Source organism: Notolepis coatsorum (assembly GCF_963971535.1).
Source record: "Notolepis coatsorum genome assembly, chromosome: 19".
NCBI lineage: Eukaryota > Metazoa > Chordata > Actinopteri > Aulopiformes > Paralepididae > Notolepis > Notolepis coatsorum.
Genome location: NC_140183.1, coordinates 40,544,132 through 40,567,666, shown reverse-complemented (window position 1 = coordinate 40,567,666; position 23,535 = coordinate 40,544,132). Strand labels below are relative to the sequence as shown.

General features: G+C 43.1%; 1 protein-coding gene across 2 annotated transcripts in view; it reads left to right on the top strand.

Annotated features, from left to right (window-relative positions):
• Window positions 1–23,535, top strand: part of otud7b (OTU deubiquitinase 7B) — a 130,863-nt gene that overhangs the window by 99,312 nt on the left and 8,016 nt on the right. Inside the window, exons 5-11 of one of the 2 annotated variants that reach the window (XM_084336492.1) lie at window positions 3,018–3,119; window positions 5,164–5,291; window positions 5,718–5,824; window positions 9,605–9,732; window positions 11,973–12,122; window positions 12,817–12,931; window positions 14,836–14,914. In XM_084336492.1, coding sequence (XP_084192618.1) covers window positions 3,018–3,119; window positions 5,164–5,291; window positions 5,718–5,824; window positions 9,605–9,732; window positions 11,973–12,122; window positions 12,817–12,931; window positions 14,836–14,914 — 809 coding nt within the window. Of the gene's footprint in view, window positions 1–3,017; window positions 3,120–5,163; window positions 5,292–5,717; window positions 5,825–9,604; window positions 9,733–11,972; window positions 12,123–12,816; window positions 12,932–14,835; window positions 14,921–23,535 lie in introns of both variants that reach the window. The other variant, XM_084336491.1, reaches the window with a different exon arrangement.

Sequence of the window (23,535 nt, the reverse complement as noted above, 5' to 3'; positions counted from 1 at the left end):
ATGCTCAACAGGGGATTTTCAAAATAAGAGTATCACAATATGAATCGATCTTTTTACGTTGCATCGATCCTATTTGATAATTGATAATAGATCGATATATCGATCTGGATCGATGTATCGTCCCACCCCTATGTATCACACAGTGTGAAATAAGGTTTCAGGTCTCAGAATGAGTTCCAATGATAACACAGAGGTCCGTGACTCCGTGAGAGTGTATAGAATATTAAAATAGAAAAAAACGATCTAAAAACGTAATATTACGTGATTGCCGCTCAACCGCTGGCGAGCAAACATGTATTATTACGTGGTTGGCGCAGAATGAGTTAATGTGATGAGTTTATTTAAGTTTATGTTCATTTATCCAATTGCTTTTTGCCTGCTATGGGGGGACTATGTCTAAAAAAGGGCTACAATTCCTACATGGTTCATTAGATATGGATGTAAACACCCTGAAACATAGCTGAAAGTCTGCACTTTAACCTCATGGTCATTGATCATTGAAACCTAAAGACTTGCAAGCTCCCATATCTCTGTCTCTATTTTTGTGGCTTGGTGCTGGGTCATAATTTGTATTCCAAACAATGCTTATGTTTTTAAGTTGCGAAGTAGACTTGGGGCGATATGACAATGTTATTGTGCATGTGGCCACGATAATGGCCCTCACGTGTCCCTGATAACAGACGATAAATTATGCAACACCTGTGAATCTTGCTCTATAGTCAGTCTCTCTCTTTCCTTTTGTCTCTTGCTTTCTCTATGCTTCACCACATTGTTGTTGCCTATCAAAAAAATACTGTACATAACGTTACCCCATAGCCTAATTTAATGGAGAAAACTTTGGGAAGATGTCAACTCTCGTGACAGTCAACAGATGTTACTAACATTAGGTAGATTGGAAAATAAATGGTTTCTATTCATACAGTTGAAAAAGCCAGTTTAAAGAAATGATAAATACAAGAATAAGGAAACCAATGTTAGCTTTAGGTTAGTCGTGTTTACTTTCACTTTGTTTTTCACTGAACTCTTGAGTCCCTCCAAACTGTGCAATGTAAAATACGGTAAACCATGGACAAATAACTGAGTCTAAACAATCACCAACTGAGAAGGTTTAAGCAAACACAACACATTGGATGATTTACCAAGCTGCAGATAACGTTACATTGTTTCAGAATTCTATGCACTGACCACAGACATGTGGTCTAGGGTTGCCACAGTGATGTGGAATTTCCCATGACTAATGAACTCATGACAACACCGGCATTACCGGTGACACCGGACATTTGACAAAATGACACTCAATATCTGTAGAGTGCTTAATTTGATCTTTAAAGTTATTCAGCTACATTGATCAGCTGTGTCTGTCCATCAAATTAGTATCCATTTGTTGGACAGACAGAGTTGACGTTAGGTTCTAATAAAAAAAATATACCAACAGTAATACCTTCCGTCACTTTTTTTATCTGTTCATTGACGGACGGACCAATGAAGCTGCAGCCTTATTTAGCCCATTGCACAAAGTTTACATTCTTTTGCTGGTCTGGACTGGTCCTCTCGGCTCCTCTCCTGACAAACCTTTGCTTGTTTTAATCCGAGATATTTACAAATTCTCCGCTATCATTGTTTAAAGTGTTGTGTCTTTCTCTCCTTCACGTGAAGTTAAAACTAAGTGAAAGTGAAGCCTAAAAATAGCTTCACTGGTCAAGTGTTAATTTTTCAGTACTATGTCCATCACTGCCCACTTTATCAATTCTGATTGGAAGCTGGAATCAAAATTCTTGAATCTTCCCCAAGATTGTAACATTAGCTTTGTGGCATGTGTTCTGCTAGCAACAATGATCAGATTTTTTTTTATTTTCAGCGATAATATAATATCAAGGGGGAATTTCAATATTGCTCAAGCTTAACCAGCAGCTATAGGTTGGTATGTCATTACAACTAGGGATGTCCCGATCCGATCACGTGATCGGGATCGGGGCCGATCACGTGATTTTCCGAAGATCGGGATCGGCAAAAAAAAAAAAAAAAAAACGTTTTTTTTTTTTTCTTCTTTTTTTCTTCAACAAACATGACCATGTTCACGTCTTAAACTCATACTGAGGCCTTAGTTTTGGTTTTAAATTGCATATCATCATTCATTTATTTATTGTCACAGAGCAGAAGAATTTTGCCAAAACAAACCAATAGTATCCAGCTGCAGAACGGCAGACCAGCCACAATCTCAGACCCAAATAATTTTTATTTAAATTTTTTTTATCCCAATTTCTCACATTACATTCACCCTGAATGTTGACGTTATCCAGGTGAAAAGTTAACTTCATAAATCATTTGATGTATAATTAAATCAAAGGAAATGCGTTTGGGTCTGAGAGTGTGGCTGGTCTGCTGTTCTGCAGCTGGATACTATTGGTTTGTTTTGGCAAAATTCTTCTGCTCTGTGTGACAATAAATAAATGAATGATGATATGCAATTTAAAACCAAAACTAAGGCCTCAGTATGAGTTTAAGACGTGAACATGGTCATGTTTGTTGAATAAAAAAAAAAAAAAAAAAAAAATTTGATCGGATCGGGAAATATCGGTATCGGTAGATACTCAAAATCACATGATCGGGATCGGATCGGGAGCAAAAAAACGTGATCGGGACATCCCTAATTACAACCATATGCCATCAATCCCAAATGTTTCGAAAGGCGTTGTTTGCTGTGAGATGTAATGTGTATGATAGAGATGTGAAACTTGATGATAGATATTGGTGTGCCAAGGCATCATATTACATATTATCCCAATCAGTTGGATAGTAGCCAAGATGGTCTGCAAATGCGTTTTAAGAAATCAACCAGTAAGGGTCCCACTCCCTGCAAAACGCATCTTTGGCACCTTGTCCTACAGAGTTAATAGGAGCTGCTTCTGCAGAAATACTAGGCTGAAAACGCATAGCAAGATGGCAACAGAGGGGAGAACTGGGTAGCTTGCTGCAGCTTGTCATCAAACTCCCTGCTTGTTCCTGTTTGCCTTCAGGTCGACTGAACTGGTGGACGAGGGTGGGACCCAACTGCCAGAGTCTGTTACCACTGGCAACAAGTGGAGATGGAAATTGCCTGTTACACGCAGCCTCGCTAGGTGGGTATCACACACATTACAGCCAAGACCTCCGCCCACTGGAAGCTCCCGCCCCATTAGCATCCATAATGAGAGATTCCTTGTTAGCTTAAATAAGTCCCTGGCTAATTGCTGTTTACAATACTGCGGTGCACATTCAGTTAACCTCTGAAGCCCGTTAAGGAGCTGGAGCCCAGCTAATTAATTAGGGCCTAAATGGCGTCTAGGCACCGTTCCAAGGCTCGTAATACTGTACACCTCCTGCGTTGCGGATTTGGAAGTGCTTTGAGAAGCTAGTAAAGGGCTACATCTGCTCCTCCCTCCCCATCAACATGGACCCCCTGCAATTTGCATACCGCCCCAACAGGTCCACGGAGGACGCCATAGCCCATGTGCTGCACACAGCAGCATCACACCTGGACAAGAGGCAGGGGAACTATGTGAGAATGCTATTCATCGACTACAGCTCGGCATTCAATACCATAGTCCCCTCCATACTCATAGCCAAGCTCAGGGACCTGGGCTTGGGCTATGACCTCTGCCAGTGGGTCTTGGACTTCCTGACTGGCAGACCCCAGGTGGTGAGAGCAGGCAACTGCACCTCCTCATCCATCACCCTCAACATAGGGGCCCCCCAGGGCTGTGTTCTGAGTCCCCTCCTCTACTCCCTGTACACACACGACTGTGTGGCTCAGCGGAGTAGCAATACAATCATCAAATTTGCTGACGACACAGTGGTGGTGGGCCTGATCTCTGCCAACGACGAGAGGGCCTACCTGGAAGAGGTCAAGGTCCTGGCGGGATGGTGCCAGGAAAACAGCCTCTCCCTGAACGTCAGCAAAACAAAGGAGATGATTGTGGACTTCAGGAGGTCGGGGGTCAAGGACTACAGCCCCCTCAGCATCGACGGGGCACCGGTTGAGAGAGTCAACAGCTTTAAGTACCTCGGAGCCTACATATCCGAGGACTTGACATGGACCACACACATTGACAGTGTTGTGAAGAAGGCACGACAACGCCTCTACTTCCTCAGGCGCCTAAGGAAGTTCCAAGTCAGCCAGAAGATCCTTAAGAACTTCTACTCATGTACAATAGAGAGCATCTTGACCGGCAACATCACCTCCTGGTTTGGGAATAGCACTGCACAAGACCGAAGCAGACTACAAAGAGTGACACGTTCAGCCGAACGCACAATTGGAGGGGGGCTCCCCACCCTCCAGAACATTTACAACAAGCGTTGCAAGGGCAAGGCTAAGAGAATCATTAAAGACTCCAGTCACCCGAACAACTGCCTCTTTGAACTGCTGCGGTCAGGCAAGCGATACCGGAGTCTCAAGGCGAGCACAGAAAGACTCAGAAGAAGCTTCTATCCCCAGGCCATCAGGCTGCTAAACGAACAATGAATGAACACTACACAACAACAACCACCAAACGCACATAGCACACACATCCACACGCACACACTCACTTTAAACAAACACACTGTAGCACCCACTCCACACACTTTATAGCACACACCCACTTTAAACAAACACACTGTAGCACCCACTCCCCACACTTTATATTTATGGATGAAGGATTGCACTACAACTCGTACACCTTACTGTAAATTGTACCTAAAATTGTACCTCATCCCATTTCTGCTTTGCACTAGATAGTACTGTACATTAGTACACTGCATAGTATTGTGTATTGTATATTATATGGTAACTCAGAACATTGTACATATGTCTATACCGAACACTGTGACCTCATTTTTCTTCTTCTAAATTCATGCTATATTATGTTATTATGTTATTTGATACTATCTTGTCTAGCACAGTCTCTGGAGCGTAACAGTAAGAAGCATTTTGTATGAAAGTATTCTGTACTTCTGTATGACAACTATTAAAGAACTTGAACTTGAACTTGAAGTATTATTTGTGTTTGTCATCTATTTATATTAAAAGGCATCAGTGGTCTGATGCCAACAATTCCATCCAAGTCTGAGATACTTCCAGAGCCTCCCAGAGGAAGCCAGACTTGTTTTCCTTCATGTGAATGTCTGCTTTTGTGTCCAACTCAGGTATGTGGGGCTTTCATGACCGTGACCTGATGCTGCGGAAGTCCCTGTATGCGCTGATGGACCACGGCCAGGAGAGGGAGGCACTGAGGCGCAGATGGAGGTGGCAACAAACCCAGCAGAACAAAGAGGTTGGTTGGGGGAAAGGTGTGTGTGGGGGGGGGGGGGGGGGGGCTTATTTCACCCCAGCTCCTTCAGAACTCTGTGGCATTGATGAAGCTTCCCTTACTGCTGTGTGAATAATGCCACGCGGAGCAGGGCAGGAAACAAAGCGTTGTACATTCACTGGCCACAGTAGCTGGTACATACCAGAATAATTCACTTGCCAATTTCACTATTTCAGCAGCTAAGTATATAGAAATGAGAATAAATGTACCAGCCACAGCAAAAATGCACCAGTATTTGTGGCTGGTGGCTTGTGTTAATTCCCTGCCCTGGTTTTCAGTTAAAATGCAGTGCTTAGTTGCTAAAATTGGGTAATTTGATTATGTGTCAAAACTCTTACTATGTACACTTGTAATGTTTTTCTAAATGACGCTTGTGTGGTCGGTCCCCAGTCGGGTCTGCTGTACACAGAGGACGAGTGGCAGAAGGAGTGGAAGGAGCTGTTGAAGCTGGCGTCCAGTGAGCCAAGGATACACTACAGCACCAACGGCACCAACGGGTAAGACTTGGCAAAGCACAACACCGGGACTGTTGGCTCTGCACAACTAGTCCCTCTCATGTATTTATTCATGAACAAACACAACGGGTCAGTAATAGGGACTGACTGACTGACTGGCTGCCCTACTTTTTAGTCAGACCAGTGTTTACTGTGACTTGAAGAAAATAATTTAAGCTTTTATTTCCTGGCCTAGTGTTCAGCTCAGTGGGATAAACATGGTACATTAAGTACATTTCTATACGGCTACATAACCATGCACCAAATGGGAAAGTTTGTCTTCATATAGATCTTTTGTTAGAAGTAGAACAGCTCCCACACGCTTTAAACCTGGACGTTTTGTCTTCATATAAATCTTTTGTTAGAAGTAGAACAGCTCCCACATGCTTTAAACACAGAAGTTTAATGAGTAGTTTTCCAGACGTGGATCATGTGGAAAATGAGTAAACATGTGTTGGGAAACTTTTCGATGAGTCCTGGAAAATCATGAGGCCCCAGATTCTTCTCCAGGAAGTCACCATATCTGTGACATATATCTGTATGTCGTGTATGTCTTAAATGTCATGATATATATCTGTATATCTGTATGTCGTGTATGTCATAAATGTCAAGATGAATTGAAAATGGGGTACCCTGATGTAAACAAGACAAAAGTCTTTCTCTGGTCTGCCTCCCCTTAACAATTGTGTGTATTGAGCCGTACTGTATTGTACCCATTCTGCAATCTGTTAATACAGTTTTCAATCAATTAAAAACCAGAAATAAGTTTAATTTAAATAAAAAATGATAATCTCTTTCCAGAACTCCTCCACTGGCTGCAAATACTAATGCCCTCCTCAATTTCATAATTTCCTAGAAAAGTCTTACAGATTGATTTCCAAAAACGTGGGAGCTCATATATCTTCCTGTATTATTGTGTGTGCATGTCTCTGCCTTACAGATGGTTGTAATATTGCAACCTAGGGCTGTATAGTATTGTAGGGGTGTGAGACCTAGGGCTGTGTTGTATTGTAGGGGTATAACCTAGGCTGTGTTGTATGGGTGTAACATAGAGCTGTATTGTAGGGGTGTAACCTAGGGCTGTATTGTATGGGTGTAACATAGAGCTGTATTGTAGGGGTGTAACCTAGGGCTGTATTGTATTGTATTGTAGGGGTGTAACCTAGGGCTGTATTGTATTGTAGGGTGTAACCTAGTGCTGTATTGTATTATAGGGCTGTGGCCTAGTGCTGTATTGTAGGGGTGTGACCTAGTGCTGCATTGTATTGTAGGGGTGTAACCTAGTGCTGTATTGTATTATAGGGGTGTGACCAAGTGCTGTATTGGATTATAGGGGTGTGGTCTAGTGCTGTATTGTATTGTAGGGGTGTGACCTAGGGCTGTATTGTATTGTAGGGGTGTAACCTAGGGCTGTATTGTATTGTAGGGGTGTGACCTAGTGCTGTGTGTTGTATTGTAGGGGTGTGACCTAGTGCTATATTGTATTGTAGGGGTGTGACCTAGTGCTGTGTGTTGTATTGTAGGGGTGTGACCTAGCGCTGTGTTGTATTGTAGGGGTGTAACCTAGGGCTGTGTTGTATTATAGGGGTGTGACCTAGTGCTATATTGTATTGTAGGGGTGTAACCTAGGGCTGTATTGTATTATAGGGGTGTGACCTAGGGCTATATTGTATTGTAGGGGTGTAACCTAGGGCTGTGTTGTATTATAGGGGTGTGACCTAGGGCTGTATTGTATTGTAGGGGTGTGACCTAGGGCTGTATTGTATTGTAGGGGTGTAACCTAGGGCTGTATTGTATTGTAGGGGTGTAACATAGGGATGTATTGTAGGGGTGTAAACTAGGGCTGTATTGTAGGGGTGTAAACTAGGGCTGTATTGTAGGGGTGTAACAGGGCTGTATTGTAGGGGTGTAACAGGGCTGTATTGTAGGGGTGTAACATAGGGCTATATTGTAGGGGTGTAAACTAGGGCTGTATTGTAGGGGTGTAACCTAGGGCTGTATTGTAGGGGTGTAACCTATGGCTGTATTGTAGGGTTGTAAACTAGGGCTGTATTGTAGGGGTGTAACCTAGGGCTGTATTGTAGGGGTGTAACCTAGGGCTGTATTGTAGGGGTGTAACCTATGGCTGTATTGTAGGGGTGTAACCTAGGGCTGCATTGTAGGGGTGTAACATAGGGCTGTATTGTAGGGGTATAAACTAGGGCTGTATTGTAGGGGTGTAACCTAGGGCTGTATTGTAGGGGTGTAACATAGGGCTGTATTGTAGGGGTGTAACATAGGGCTGTATTGTAGGGGTGTAACCTAGGGCTGTATTGTAGGGGTGTAACTTATGGCTGTATTGTATGGGTGTAACCTAGGGCTGTATTGTAGGGGTGTAAACTAGGGCTGTATTATAGGGGTGTGGTCTAGTGCTGTATTGTATTGTAGGGGTGTAACCTAGGGCTGCATTGTAGGGGTGTAACATAGGGCTGTATTGTAGGGGTGTAACCTAATAATAATAACTTCATTTTATATAGCGCCTTTCAAGGGACTCAAGGTCGCTTTACATGGGGGGGGGGGGGGATAAGAAAGTAACAGACAGTGGACAGACAAAACATATACATATAAAGTGAGAGATTAGGGGTTAAAGGCCAAGTTGAACAGGTGGGTTTTGAGCAGTTTTTTGAATGAGTCCAGAGTTGGGGCGGTGCGGAGTTCTGCGGGGAGGGAGTTCCAGAGGGTGGGAGCTGCCACACTGAAAGCTCTGTCCCCGAAGGTCCGCAGTCTGGTTCGGAGGATGGAGAGCTGACCAGTGTCCGTGGATCGTAGGGACCGTGACTGAGTGTAGGGGTGGAGGAGGTCAGTGAGGTACTGAGGTGCCAGAGCGTGAAGGGATTTGTAGGTGAGCAGGAGGGTTTTGTAGGTGATGCGGGATTTGATGGGGAGCCAGTGGAGGTGGATGAGGGTGGGGGTGATGTGCTGCCAGGGTTTGGTGCGGGTTAGAACCCTGGCAGCTGAATTGTTTGTTGAAGGGTTTTGCTTGGGACCCCAGACAGGACCCCGTTGCAGTAGTCCAGGCGGGAGGTTACAAAGGCATGGATGAGGGTCTCAGCTGTGGAGTCTGAAAGTGATGGTCGGAGTCTGGATATGTTTCTGAGGTGGAAGAAGGCGGATTTGGTGACAGAACTGACATGGGCTTGGTAGGAAAGGGTCGAGTCCAGGATAACGCCCAGGTTGCGGACCTAGGGCTGTATTGTAGGGGTGTAAACTAGGGCTGTATTGTAGGGGTGTAATGTAGGGGTGTAACCTAGGGCTGTATTGTAGGGGTGTAACCTAGGGCTGCATTGTAGGGGTGTAACCTAGGGCTGTATTGTAGGGGTGTAACCTAGGGCTGTATTGTAGGGGTGTAACCTAGGGCTGCATTGTAGGGGTGTAACCTAGGGCTGTATTGTAGGGGTGTAAACTAGGGCTGCATTGTAGGGGTGTAAACTAGGGCTGTATTGTAGGGGTGTAACCTAGGGCTGCATTGTAGGGGTGTAACCTAGAGCTGCATTGTAGGGGTGTAACCTAGGGCTGCATTGTAGGGGTGTAACATAGGGCTGTATTGTATTATACGGGTTCACCAAGTTTTAAACGACCCTTTCACCAAGTTACTAGTTCACACAGTATTATGTTTATATATGAATTGAATAAACGTTTGAATAAAATTTTGATTCCAATACAGAGCCATTCAGTTGAGCTTCCACATTCACATTGATGCATGGCCCAAGTCCTTTAACACTCCTCCTGTGCTGCTGTCTCCAGGGTGGAGTCCTCGGAGGAGCCGGTGTACGAGAGTCTGGAGGAGTTCCATGTGTTTGTCCTGGCCCACGTCCTCAGGAGACCCATTGTGGTGGTGGCAGACACCATGCTGAGAGACTCTGGAGGAGAGGGTGAGGAGTCCAGCCTAGCATGATAGAGAGAGGATAGGTCCCAGTCTAGCATGATAGAGAGAGGATAGGTCCCAGTCTAGCATGATAGAGAGAGGATAGGTCCCAGCCTAGAATGATAGAGAGAGGATAGGTCCCAGTCTAGCATGATAGAGAGAGGATAGGTCCCAGCCTAGCATGATAGAGAGAGGATAGGTCCCAGTCTAGCATGATAGAGAGAGGATAGGTCCCAGCCTAGCATGATAGAGAGAGGATAGGTCCCAGTCTAGCATGATAGAGAGAGGATAGGTCCCAGTCTAGCATGATAGAGAGAGGATAGGTCCCAGCCTAGCATGATAGAGAGAGGATAGGTCCCAGTCTAGCATGATAGAGAGAGGATAGGTCCCAGTCTAGCATGATAGAGAGAGGATAGGTCCCAGCCTAGCATGATAGAGAGAGGATAGGTCCCAGTCTAGCATGATAGAGAGAGGATAGGTCCCAGCCTAGCATGATAGAGAGAGGATAGGTCCCAGTCTAGCATGATAGAGAGAGGATAGGTCCCAGCCTAGAATGATAGAGAGAGGGGATAGGTCCCAGCCTAGAATGATAGAGAGAGGGGATAGGTCCCAGCCTAGCATGATAGAGAGAGGATAGGTCCCAGCCTAGCATGATAGAGAGAGGATAGGTCCCAGTCTAGAATGATAGAGAGAGGATAGGTCCCAGCCTAGCATGATAGAGATAGGATAGGTCCCAGCCTAGCATGATAGAGAGAGGATAGGTCCCAGCCTAGCATGATAGAGAGAGGATAGGTCCCAGTCTAGAATGATAGAGAGAGGATAGGTCCCAGTCTAGAATGATAGAGAGAGGATAGGTCCCAGTCTAGCATGATAGAGAGAGGATAGGTCCCAGCCTAGCATGATAGAGAGAGGATAGGTCCCAGCCTAGCATGATAGAGAGAGGATAGGTCCCAGTCTAGCATGATAGAGAGAGGATAAGTCCCAGCCTAGAATGATAGAGAGATGATAGGTCCCAGTCTAGAATGATAGAGAGAGGATAGGTCCCAGCCTAGAATGATAGAGAGAGGATAGGTCCCAGTCTAGCATGATAGAGGATAGGTCCCAGTCTAGCATGATAGAGAGGGGATAGGTCCCAGTCTAGCATGATAGAGAGGGGATAGGTCCCAGTCTAGCATGATAGAGAGAGGATAGGTCCCAGTCTAGCATGATAGAGAGAGGATAGGTCCCAGCCTAGAATGATAGAGAGAGGATAGGTCCCAGTCTAGCATGATAGAGGATAGGTCCCAGTCTAGCATGATAGAGAGGGGATAGGTCCCAGTCTAGCATGATAGAGAGGGGATAGGTCCCAGTCTAGCATGATAGAGAGAGGATAGGTCCCAGTCTAGCATGATAGAGAGAGGATAGGTCCCAGCCTAGAATGATAGAGAGAGGATAGGTCCCAGTCTAGCATGATAGAGAGGGGATAGGTCCCAGTCTAGCATGATAGAGAGAGGATAGGTCCCAGTCTAGCATGATAGAGAGAGGATAGGTCCCAGTCTAGCATGATGGAGAGAGGATAAGTCCCAGCCTAGCATGATAGAGAGAGGATAGGTCCCAGTCTAGCATGATAGAGAGAGGATAGGTCCCAGTCTAGCATGATAGAGTATGGGGAGGTGGGTATCACACTAAAATAACTTTTATATTTTTTTATGTGACAAGCGGATATAATCTGAACACAAGAGAAGCCCAGCAGCCCATGCAGCCTGGTGCACACAGTTGTCAATGACCATGTTACTTGATATCTGCCCCCCCAAGGAATGAAATGGTGTTTATGCACCTGGTACGATGTGTAATCTGTACAGTGTTGGTTGGTCATGTGGTTGGCAATGGAATTTTAGGAACTCTGTGTGAAGTCACCAGCTAAAAGAGTTGATGGGAACCCCCGACATGGACTCTCTCTCTCTCTCTCTCTCTCTCTCTCTCTCTCTCTCTCTCTCTCTCTCTCTCTCTCTCTCTCTCTCTCTCTCTCTCCCCCCCCTCCAACAGCAGTCTTGTTACTGAACTAGCACAGCAATCATAATAGGCTGAATATTATGGGGGGTGCTAATCTTCTTCCCACAAGGTTAAAATGCCCAGGATTGAGTTATTAATATTAAAAGTGATGACCCACAATGACTTTGGCTCAGATTCCTCAGTGCCGTTTATCAGCCAAGCCACAATGCTGAGGTCATGATGTTTAAATCCCCCCCCCCCCCCCCCCCCCCCCAGCTTTTGCTCCTATCCCATTCGGGGGGATCTATCTACCGCTGGAGGTGCCGTCTGCCAAGTGTCATCGCTCGCCCCTGGTCCTGGCCTACGACCAGGCGCACTTCTCCGCCCTGGTCTCCATGGAGCAGAGGGACAGCAGTAAAGAGCAAGGTATTGATGAAGACTGTTATAATTATCTGCATCCTAACTCTCTATCACTATCACCTGCCACCACTTACAAGACTAAGTCTGCAGTACAGAACATATGGTTTATCACAAGCCCTAGTTTACAGTACAGAACATATGGTTTATCACAAGCCCTAGTTTACAGTACAGAACATATGGTTTATCACAAGCCCTAGTTTACAGTACAGAACATATGGTTTATCACAAGCCCTAGTTTATAGTACAGAACATATGGTTTATCACAAGTCCTAGTTTACAAGAACATAATACAAATACAGGACTATTTTACTGTGTGATAAACGACACAAACCTTTTAATGCTTCAGAACACATTTTAATATTGAGATGTCGTACTGTACATTGGACTGCATTTATATATTATACATTGGGAGTGGAAGTCAGGATGGAGTGTTTTGTTAGGGCTGCCCTTATTCACATTCTGATTATTCAGATTGTGTCTTGGGTCTTTGTAAGAGTTATGCTGATCTGTAGTCTGCTCAACTGTATCACACAGTTGAATGTACCTATTTTAAATCCAAGAGGCTAGGTGTCATCAGAATGGAGATGGCATAGTTTGATGGGACTTGTTGGTATTTATCGTGCTGGGTTTAAAACAAATTAAAAGATGAATCTCTCCTTAACAAGACTAACCTTATTTTTGTTCTCCTGTCTCCCCCTAGTGGTGATCCCTCTCACTGACTCGGAACACAAGATGCTGCCTGTGCACTTCGCTGTGGACCCTGGGAAAGACTGGGAGTGGGGCAAGGATGACACTAACAATGTGATGCTGGCAAGGTGGGTCCACTTTCTAACTCCTGATAACAACTCGCAGAAGATGTTCAGTACTGTGAAGCGACTAGTCTGACGGTGCTACTTGTCACTGCTCATACCAATTCTGAGTCGGGCTGATACTAAGTACCAATCAAATACATTTATGTTACTGAGTTTTTATACCCATAGAGAGATCTAACATGCTTATCTTTCCTGACAAAAGAAAATGCTGAAAACAGTTACACATTTCTCTTGATATTGTTTTTTATTACTGGGGATATTCTCTGATACAAACCCTGTTTTAATCCTGGTATCAGACCTACTTACTACTACCTATGTCCAGTTAATGTATGTTTGTTTTTGCCCTATGCACGTGTTGCCTGCTTGCGTGTCTACACACACACACACACACACACACACACACACACACACACACACACACACACACTCCCTACAGGATGTGGTGTCAGTGCTTGGAGATTGACCTCTTGACTCCAAATTAGTGACACGCACCACCAGGGACTATGAGATTAGCTCTAAATGCCTGCTATGAATGAAACAACACAGGGAACATCAAAATAGGAACCGAATGAAAATAACTTGTTCAATTTGCATCTTGGACAAATAGATTTTTGTCCAAGGACCCTGGATAATGTACAGGTAGCTCAATATTATTTGGACAGTTGCATAGTGTTTTGATTGTTTGATGTTTAAAGTGAGACTCCGATATTAAAAAAAAAAAATTCAAGGATACCTCAAATTTGTGACAAAGATATGTACCAGAAGTGGGATATTTTACTGTTTACTGTGACGATGTCGGTGTAGAGGTTCCACAACCACTGGTCTCAGGTCAGCCCCAACAGTTGTTTACTTCCACATCTGTGAGTAAAGCTTGGTAAATACAGACACCTTGGTCTAAACCCCAAGAGACACATGGTAGTTAGTGAGACCTCTATGTTGAAACCACAGAACTAAACTTTCTACTTCATCGTCTTCCACTCTTATGCTGACATTAGCTGACATTTTCGCCAGAATCACCATTTGGAATCATTGAACCATAATGGCCTCGGTTTTGAATGTACCCCCGGTTTTCCATCCCATGGCACAACGCAGAGTTTGTATGGTGATGTCAAAGTGAAATAGGGTCAATGCGTATGAAGATCATTTATATATAATAATAATATGATATCTACTGCACATGTTGTATAGACAAGCTGCTTAGGCCCTTGCTTTCAGAAAGGACACACTGTGTGACCTCACTAGATATTGGCTTTGCGTGGAACAGAGAATAATCTCATGGAGGTCACTGAGTTCAGGCTCGCTGCCACTGTGACTGTGTGGATTTAGATTGACGTATTGAATGTAGCTGCTGGCAAGTGGCCACTTTTCCCCTGTAGTAAACATTCACTTGTCCTTATTAGGCTTCCAACCACTGGATGTTGTGCAGGGGTTGGCCTCGGAGGTTGTGATTAGGGATGCAATATTGGGCCGATACCAAGCTAAAATAGGAGAGTATTTCACCAACACTAAAACCTGATACCGGTGTCAGAAATTATAGAAAAAAAACTCTTGATTTTCTGCATTGTTGACACATGGTAACATGTTGGTTCTTTCTAATGGTGTAAATGGATGATATTTTAATAACTTTTGTCCAGTGACTCCAAACTAATGGTCTTCAGTCTGTACTGTTCAATAAAAGTGATGGATCAGATCAATACTCAATACTTAACGTTTAGGACTCTGTATCCATAATGGCAGTGAAAAACAGTCTGTGCATCACTTGTAATATTTCAGCCTAATACAAGGTACCTGACAGATGGTCATGTTCACCCTTCATTCAATTTTGACTCTGGTCTCCCTCCCTCCCTCTCCCATCTATCCATCTGTCTCTCTCTCTCTCTCTCTCTCTCTCTCTCTCTCTCTCTCAGCGTGACCCTGTCCTTGGAGGCCAAGCTCCAGATGTTGCATAGCTATATGACCGTCACCTGGCTGCCCCTGCCTTGTGAGGTACAGGTGAGATTTCACATAATGTCAACTGGGGCCATGTTGTGTTTTATGCAACTCTGTCTGCAATAGGAAGGGATTTAAAGTCACATTGCTCTTTGGTATAATGTATAGTTATTAAAGGAACATGTCCACATTATGGGAAAGCCTAGCTGTTGGCCAAAACCACTCTCTCTGAGTTTTAAACTAGGCTAGTGGTCCATGTCCACTTCCATTCATTTGTGCTGTGCTAAACTAGCTTGCAGCCAGATAGCTTTCTACTGAACATACAGAGAGGAAATTGATGTCTATCTTCTTGTCAGACTGGAGAAGATGGTAAGCGCATTTCCCATAATGTTGGCGTGTTCCTTTTAACATGCATTAGCTTCTTATGTGTTGTGACCTACGTTTGGCTGTTGTTAAAGGGGAGATGAAGCATAGCGATATAAACATAGTCATCATAGCATCAAATTAGTATTTAGATAAACCACAGAAAAAAATCACGTTATAAAAATAAGGCGTTTCTAAGAAAAAACTATTTGTTATGTCCATTTATGTAGCATTTATGAACATGTGCGCCGCCATTTTGTTGCTGACGTCACAGTGTTGGTTTGGTCTGGCTCCTGGTTTACACTGCTGGTTAGCTGCCTAGTAAACATGGAGTGTCTTGAAGGTCAGTCAGTAAATGCAACGTTGCCTACCAAACAACGGGACCGCGGTGGTTCTTTTTGTATTGCTCCTGGCTGTTCAAACAAATTTTACCGTGTGAAAGAGAGTGGAAAGTTGGTTCATTTCCACAAACTACCAGTGAAAAAAACAGTGTTGTTGGCACGTTGGCTGGCTGCACTCAAGCGGCGCGATCAGCCTGTTGGACAGGGAATGAAGATCTGCAGCGAACACTTCATTGCCTCGGATTATGTTGTTGATGGTGGGAGGTTTGTCCAGAAGACCACTAATCAGCTGAAGCCCGATGCGGTTCCCTCGGTCTTCGACAGACAGACCGGCCCAGGCAGTTCAACCAGCGTCGCGGAGCATTTAGCGTGCTGGCTACCTAGCTACGGTTCAACCAGCGTCGCGGAGCATTTAGCATACTGGCTACCTAGCTACGGTTAAACCAGCGTCGCGGAGCATTTAGCATACTGGCTACCTAGCTACGGTTCAACCAGCGTCGCGGAGCATTTAGCATACTGGCTACCTAGCTACGGTTCAACCAGCGTCGCAGAGCATTTAGCATACTGGCTACCTAGCTACGGTTCAACCAGCATCGGGGAGCATTTAGCATACTGGCTACCTAGCTACGGTTCAACCAGCGTCGCGGAGCATTTAGCATACTGGCCACCTAGCTACGGTTCAACCAGCGTCGCAGAGCATTTAGCATACTGGCTACCTAGCTACGGTTCAACCAGTGTCGCAGAGCATTTAGCATACTGGCTACCTAGCTACGGTTCAGCTAGTTGAACCGTAGCTAGGTAGCCAGTATGCTAAATGCTCCGCGATGCTGGTTGAACCATAGCTAGGTAGCCAGCACGCTAAATGCTCCGCGACTCTGGTTGAACTGCCTGGGCCGGTCTGTCTGTCGAAGACCGAGGGAACAGCATCGGGCTTCAGCTGATTAGTGGTCTTCTGGACAAACCTCTCACCATCAACAACATAATCCGAGGCAATGAAGTGTTCGCTGCAGATCTTCATTCCCTGTCCAACAGGCTGATCGCGCCGCTTGAGTGCAGCCAGCCAAGCCAACGTGCCAATAACACTGTTTTTTTCACTGGTAGTTTGTGAAAATGAACCAACTTTCCTCTCTCTTTCACACGCTAAAATTTTTTGAACAGCCGGGAGCAATACAAAAAGAACCACCGCGGTCCCGTTGTTTGGTAGGCAACGTTGCATTTACTGACTGACCTTCAAGACACTCCATGTTTACTAGGCAGCTAACCAGCAGTGTAAACCAGGAGCCAGACCAAACCAACACCGTGACGTCACCATCTAAAATGGCGCCGCTCAATGGCGAAAACAGGGAAATTACATTTGAGTTTTCAGACAAATAAGCAGGATTTCACATTTGATTATAGGACCCTGTCTTACCCAAGGTACACAACAAACAAACTAGGCTCATATTGTTCAATGCTTCACCTCCCCTTTAAACACTGTTTACTTATGATTGACTGTTTATTCAAATATACAGTCAAATATTGACAGACATTAGCAATAGCTGATGTTGGAGGTTTAATGGTACCACTCAGTGCATGTGTGTATTGTTGAGCAATATGACTTTAAAGCCAGCACGGAGATACATAATGCAATGTAATAGGCCATAAGGTGAAGCCTGAAAAGTGTCTAGAAAAAGATTTTTGTTCCCACATCTGCAAACTCCATTCTGAATGCATTTTTTTCATAGACAATACCATCATGGACATTGGGTTAAAAGTTCTCCGCAAGATATCCTGTCGAATTTTGTCAGGGGCCATAAATGTATATATGGAAATAAAAAATAATTAAAGATTTGTTGGGCAGACTAAATCTATCTGAAATTGACATTTACACATGTACCTAAACATCTGAGTCAAATATTGGTGCATTAGTATACTTGAATGTGAATTTATACCATGATATGCAGAAAATGTTTATCAAAAACTCTTTACCTTCCCAACCTGCAATATTAAAGATGCTGGTACAATTTTCTAAAGATTGAGGTTGTACACATAAAACAGTTCAGTGGATAGTATAATGAGAAAAAGAATAGACCCACACACTTTTGATCAAGATGGTTAATCAATCAAAACACTACACAATCCCCTTAATTTGGAATAATGTCAAAAAATTTACAAATCAATAGGTTACTCATTAACCGTTTTATTTTCCATTTAAAAACAAAATAGAATGCAGGTACAAAAATACAAACAAATCACACTATACAACATACTGTATAACCCTAATCCCCTCACCATATACATCCCAACCCCAGTCCACACCCTCATCCACCACCACACTTCCCAGGCAACACTGATGTTAATCATCCTCACCACTATCATCTGAGTCATCATTCCACGTATCCCTATCCTCAGTTTCCTTAGAAACATTTGCACAGTTTTGGCATTGACATAGATCTGTACATGGCAGTTTTGCAGACACACAGGAACATCTTCCTGTCTCACATTTGCCTTTTTTGCAAACGCACTGGACTATCTGCAACACACTATCAGGGGCCGGATTTTTAGTCATCCAGGTCACTGTTATCTCCCCATCCTCGACGTGCCACCCATTGCCACAGGTGAAGGGGCACACATTACAGCTTTCAATGAATGTCTCATTATAGGTGCTTGGTAATTTGCCATTTTGCAGTGTTGGTACAAGGCGTCACTTGTCGGGGCCATAGAGAGTTCTGGCAAAGCCGATGACGCCATGCAGAATGCTTTGTATCTTGCATCATTCACATTCTTAGCTGATGGCTGGCCATACAGGTGGCACACATATGTGCCTCGGCGTGGTCAAACCCGACTTGTGACGGCAGATAACATTGCTCAGAAATCGCGAAAATGTCTGGCATTTCAGAAATAGGTAAAAATCGAAATATTGCTTTTTTGACTGCTTTGACATATTTTATATGTTCCCTTATTTGCAAAACTTAATACAACTTGTAAATGAGTTAATTATTGTTATTTGTCCGATAGTATGTGTCCCAAAAAGACTACAGCGCTGGGCTATGGGGGTTGCTCTGCATGGGTGTGGTCTGTCTGTGCGTGTTATTCATTCATTAATCACAGGTACTTAGACAGGTGTTGAAGCACACACAGGCGATAGCTCTCCTTTCTTAACACTTTCCCCGCCAATCACGTTGTACGACGTGTTTCAAGTTCATGCGAATTCTGCCAATCCACGGCATACAACGTTATTGAGATCATATTTCATATTTTCGCCATGGTATTCATATTTCCCTCACGGAGCCTGGTCTGATGCTGTGTGAGCCGGCACAACTCTGCAATGCTTCAATACTGCCCCCTGGTGGATGATCGGCGAGTTGCCAAACCGGAAATGGCCGGTTGGATATCGGTGCGTCTCCTAAATGCGTCCGGCCACTCGCATATCGTTGCAGGACTCTAGCCACACACTGTGGATATGGATCGCTGCCATAACTCAATAATCTACATGATTTGGGCGTGTATTGTTATTATACAAACCGGAAATGGATCGACTCGATCCCCATCAAATAACTGGGATCTTTTTGCTCCATTCTCATCGCCCAACGGTAAGAGGAGGCTGACGTTACTTTCAGCCTGTTTGTTTATTATTATCCATGCAAACTGCTCGGATCTATATATCACCCATACTACATAAAGCATTTAACGACAATCACAGAATTATAAACGACCCCCCCCTCCGTTCATTCGCGCATGATCAGTCATAACGTTTAGGATAATGTACAGTTGACATTTTTTATATAGCGTGGATCGGCAACAAACGGCATTTGATAATCTATATATGCATTTATGCCTATATCTCACGTTCTAGGAATTACTGCAGAAAACGATAAAAACATATTTATATTCTAGATGGTATTTTCGTATGAATGTGTGAATGAAAAAGTAAAACGTTCCTACATCCTGAACGATAGATAATCGATGTTGAATGGGCCATAGTAATGTCAATTTAGCAATACAATTTAAAAAGTTATAGCCCTGCAAAGAAGGTGAACATCTCCATAGACTTACAGTACTGGCAGAGAATGGTATAAGATGCTGAAAGTGCGTGGCAGGGAATGTGTTAATAGCAGAGAGAACGAAACGTTAAATTACACTTATCTTAACGTTATAGCAACTTAACTTGTGACCAGCGCTATCTATATTACGCGAGTCGAACTGACTCCGAAAAGACCGTTCATCATAAAACTTGGCCCGCGAGTCGGGGCGTTTTGTCCCAGACATTAAACAACACTAAATCACATTTAGAATGTCACAAATTTTATGAGCAAACAAATTTCGTTAGAGTGGATTTAATGCAACCTAATGTCATAATAAAGTAATTTAATCAACTACAGTTCACTACTGTTTTCATTGAGCAACCTGGTAGCTGGCATTGGATTTTGACGATGTTCAATATTCGGTGTTTGCTGTGAGGCGATTCCACGGCAAGTCAACTATTTGGTGGATGAGGGGATATCAATATCTTTACTTTACACTGGCTTACATTAATCTTTAACGTTGTATATTAAGCTTGTATTGCCAAATGTAGATGATGAATAAAACGTTGAAGCTTGCTTAGGCATGGTGACAAGCGGACAGAATTAACAACGCACACTGACACTCTGCACTTGGCTCTGCCCTCCTCCCTTCCCGTTTTCTACAGCCTATGTGTCCCTAAAACAAAACCATCCATGATGAATTAATTAAATGTTTGTAACACAGCAGGGTAATTACAATTTTGCAGTTCTTTAGTTTTCTTGTTCGCCCAATATTGGTAACATGTCATCTGTTCTCTAGTCGTCTTCAGTCTCACTCGGGTTCATGTTAAGTTAAATCCTCTTTACAAGTGAAACTGAAACTAAGTTGTTACTTGTTACATAAGTTGTTAAAGGTGCAGTAGGCAATTAATTTACTCAGTGGATGCCTGAACACAGAATGACACCAGTATCACTGACTACCACGGCAAGCCTATAGAATATTATTGATTGATTAATATCTTGACTATTTTGAGGACCTTTTGTGCACCACAAACTAATGTCGGAAAGCTGGGAAGGATAACCCAGAAGTGTGAGGTGGAGTTAAGTGGATCTCTGTGTTCAATCTGCTTTTGAAGAAGTATCCTGATGAAAAAGATAGCTGGGGTTTTATCGGGAATTATCCCTACACGGTCACATCTAGGAAGGCCTTGGTCAGGAAGGTTGTTTCAGAAGCTGGAAGGATGCGTCAGCATCTTGAGTCATGCCGTTGTCAAAAATAGTTATATATTTTAGTAGGAAGTCGGGAGTCATTTGCATTTGTCTCCACTGGTCTGCCACCCCCCGATCTACGCATCACTCTGCCAGTGTAGTTCTGTCTGCTAGACTAACTGTGTTGAATAGTAGTGTTCTATGTCTGTTTGTCTAACTGTGTTGAATAGTAGTGTTCTATGTCTGCTAGTCTGTGTTGAATAGTAGTGTTCTATGTCTGCTAGTCTGTGTTGAATAGTAGTGGTCTATGTCTGCTTGTTTAACCTGTTCCACCTGTGGAATATTTTTGCCTAAAATATATAAGATAAGATAAGATATTCCTTTATTGATCCCCTTGGGGAAATTCAGGCATCATAGCAGCATGGGGGAAGGGGGGGGGTGGTACATATATATATATATATATCTAGGTAAATGGAATATTGCTCCACTTCTACAAGGTCCATATGCATATTCTTGGTATCTAGGTACATCTATGGACCTCAGGGAATGTATTCACAGTGTCAGAAATATTGTGTCTATTACTAGGCTTGCTTAAATTGTGATGAAACAAAGGAGAATATGAATTATGATTTTTCTTTGAATCTTTGACAGTGAATAACACCATGACAATAATGACCAAACTTAAAAAGTCTAAGGAAATTAATAAAGGGAAGATGATTAAACAGAAGGTTCTGTAGATACAGTACTGAATTCTCCCATCCGGACCAATGCAATTTGAAATATTATTATAGAATATAGAATATGATGCTTATAAATTACCTTATTATAGCCAATTCGCACATTTATATATATATATACATATATTATCTTTCAAATGCCCGAGTTCAATTTGGATTTAGTATCACCAGGCATGCATAAGAACAGATAATGATATCTACTGTAATTTACTGTACCTTTTTATTTTCACCACAGTGCAACCATTTTGAAACTAATTTCAGATCTAATTGTTGCTACATGCTAACAATAGGGAGGAGAAACTACCTGTGTTTCAATATTTGTCAAAAATGTTACCTTTTGTGGCTTATTATCCCGAATAATAACAGTTATTGAAATAATTCATTCAGAACGCTGAACTTTGAACCCCCACAGTATCTGCCAGGAAGTGTAGTTCGGAATAATTCCAACGCTGATCCACAGCTATGCATCCCCTCGACAAAACTACAATTCCCATGATTAAAATTTTCCAAAATGGTCGCCGTCTTGTAATAGACTTCAGCTAATCGAGAAGTTAAAACTATCTAATGGCACTTTTAACCTATTGCTAAACCAACGTATTGATGATAATATACATTCTACATGCTTTTGTGACATGTTAGTGATGTTAATACTTGAAAACGTTTGATTAAAAAATCGCTAAAAATATGCAACACAAAATATTGATTTATGACCATATGCCATTTTGGGGTTGGTACCGAGTCTACCGACCCCGTCGGTGGAACAGGTTGTGTTAAATAGTAGTGTTCCATGTCTGGTTGTCTAACTGTTGAATAGTAGTGTTCTATGTCTGCTTGTCTAACTGTGTTGAATAGTAGTGTTCTATGTCTGCTTGTCCGTGTTGAATAGTAGTGTTCTATTTCTGCTTGTTTAACTGTTGAATAGTAGTGTTCTATGTCTGGTTGTCTAACTGTGTTGAATAGTAGTGTTCTATGTCTGCTTGTCCGTGTTGAATAGCAGTGTTCTATGTCTGCTTGTCCGTGCTGAATAGTAGTGTTCTATGTCTGCTTGTCTAACTGTGTTGAATAGTAGTGTTCTATGTCTGCTTGTCCGTGTTGAATAGTAGTGTTCTATGTCTGCTTGTCCGTGTTGAATAGTAGTGTTCTATGTCTGCTAGGGCTGTCCCCGACTAAGGATCTGGATGGTCGACTAGGATTGGCCAAAATTTGCCATTAGTCGACTATTGGTCGACTTAAAAAAAAAATATATATATATATATATATATATATATATATAATATTTAAAAAAAAACATTACCATTACATTTTTTTTTTTTTTTTTATCATTCCATTTGGGCTGTGGGGGGTGCTTAATGTCTGAAGGAGTCGACTGAAGGCTTCTTGTCCTCTGCAAAAGCATGCAATTGGTCCACTGATGGATACATCTTGATATTTGTCTAGTCTAGTGTGTTCATTAGATGGGTGAAATCCTCTTTCAGTGCCTCTGTGCAGCGTTTCCGTTAGCCGGTAATTACCGGTATTTGACCGGCAAAATCTGTTGAAGTCCGACATATTTCATCTCTCCGGTCTTAATGTCCGGTGAAAATAATTCCCTGAGTCTAAGCACAATTTGATTATTTGAATTGTATTAAAATAGGCTAAACTTAAATAGCCTATGCGATGAACGAAAACGATCATTACATTTGTTTCCTCTTTGCTTCTAATAATGACAACGATGTCGTCAGCGAGAGCTTAGTGCTGGGTGTGCGAACTTTTGTGAAGCTGCAGAGCCAGAGCACTATCAGCACAATGCAGTATTCCAGCAGTACTCCAATTCAGCCATTTTCAGCCAATGTTGGGTTGGGGGCGCTGCTGTGCGGTTCCCAGAAAAGAGCCAATAACAGCTGAATCAGCTTCTCTGCAGCGCCATACTCTTTGCAAATAAGTCGTTGCGAGGTGGAGAGAGTCGTCACGCAAACCACGATAATGTTGCCGTCTCTCTGCTTTCTCAGTTCTTCGCTTGATATAATTAATACAAATGTCCAATATAACGGAATTCGTTAGCTCAT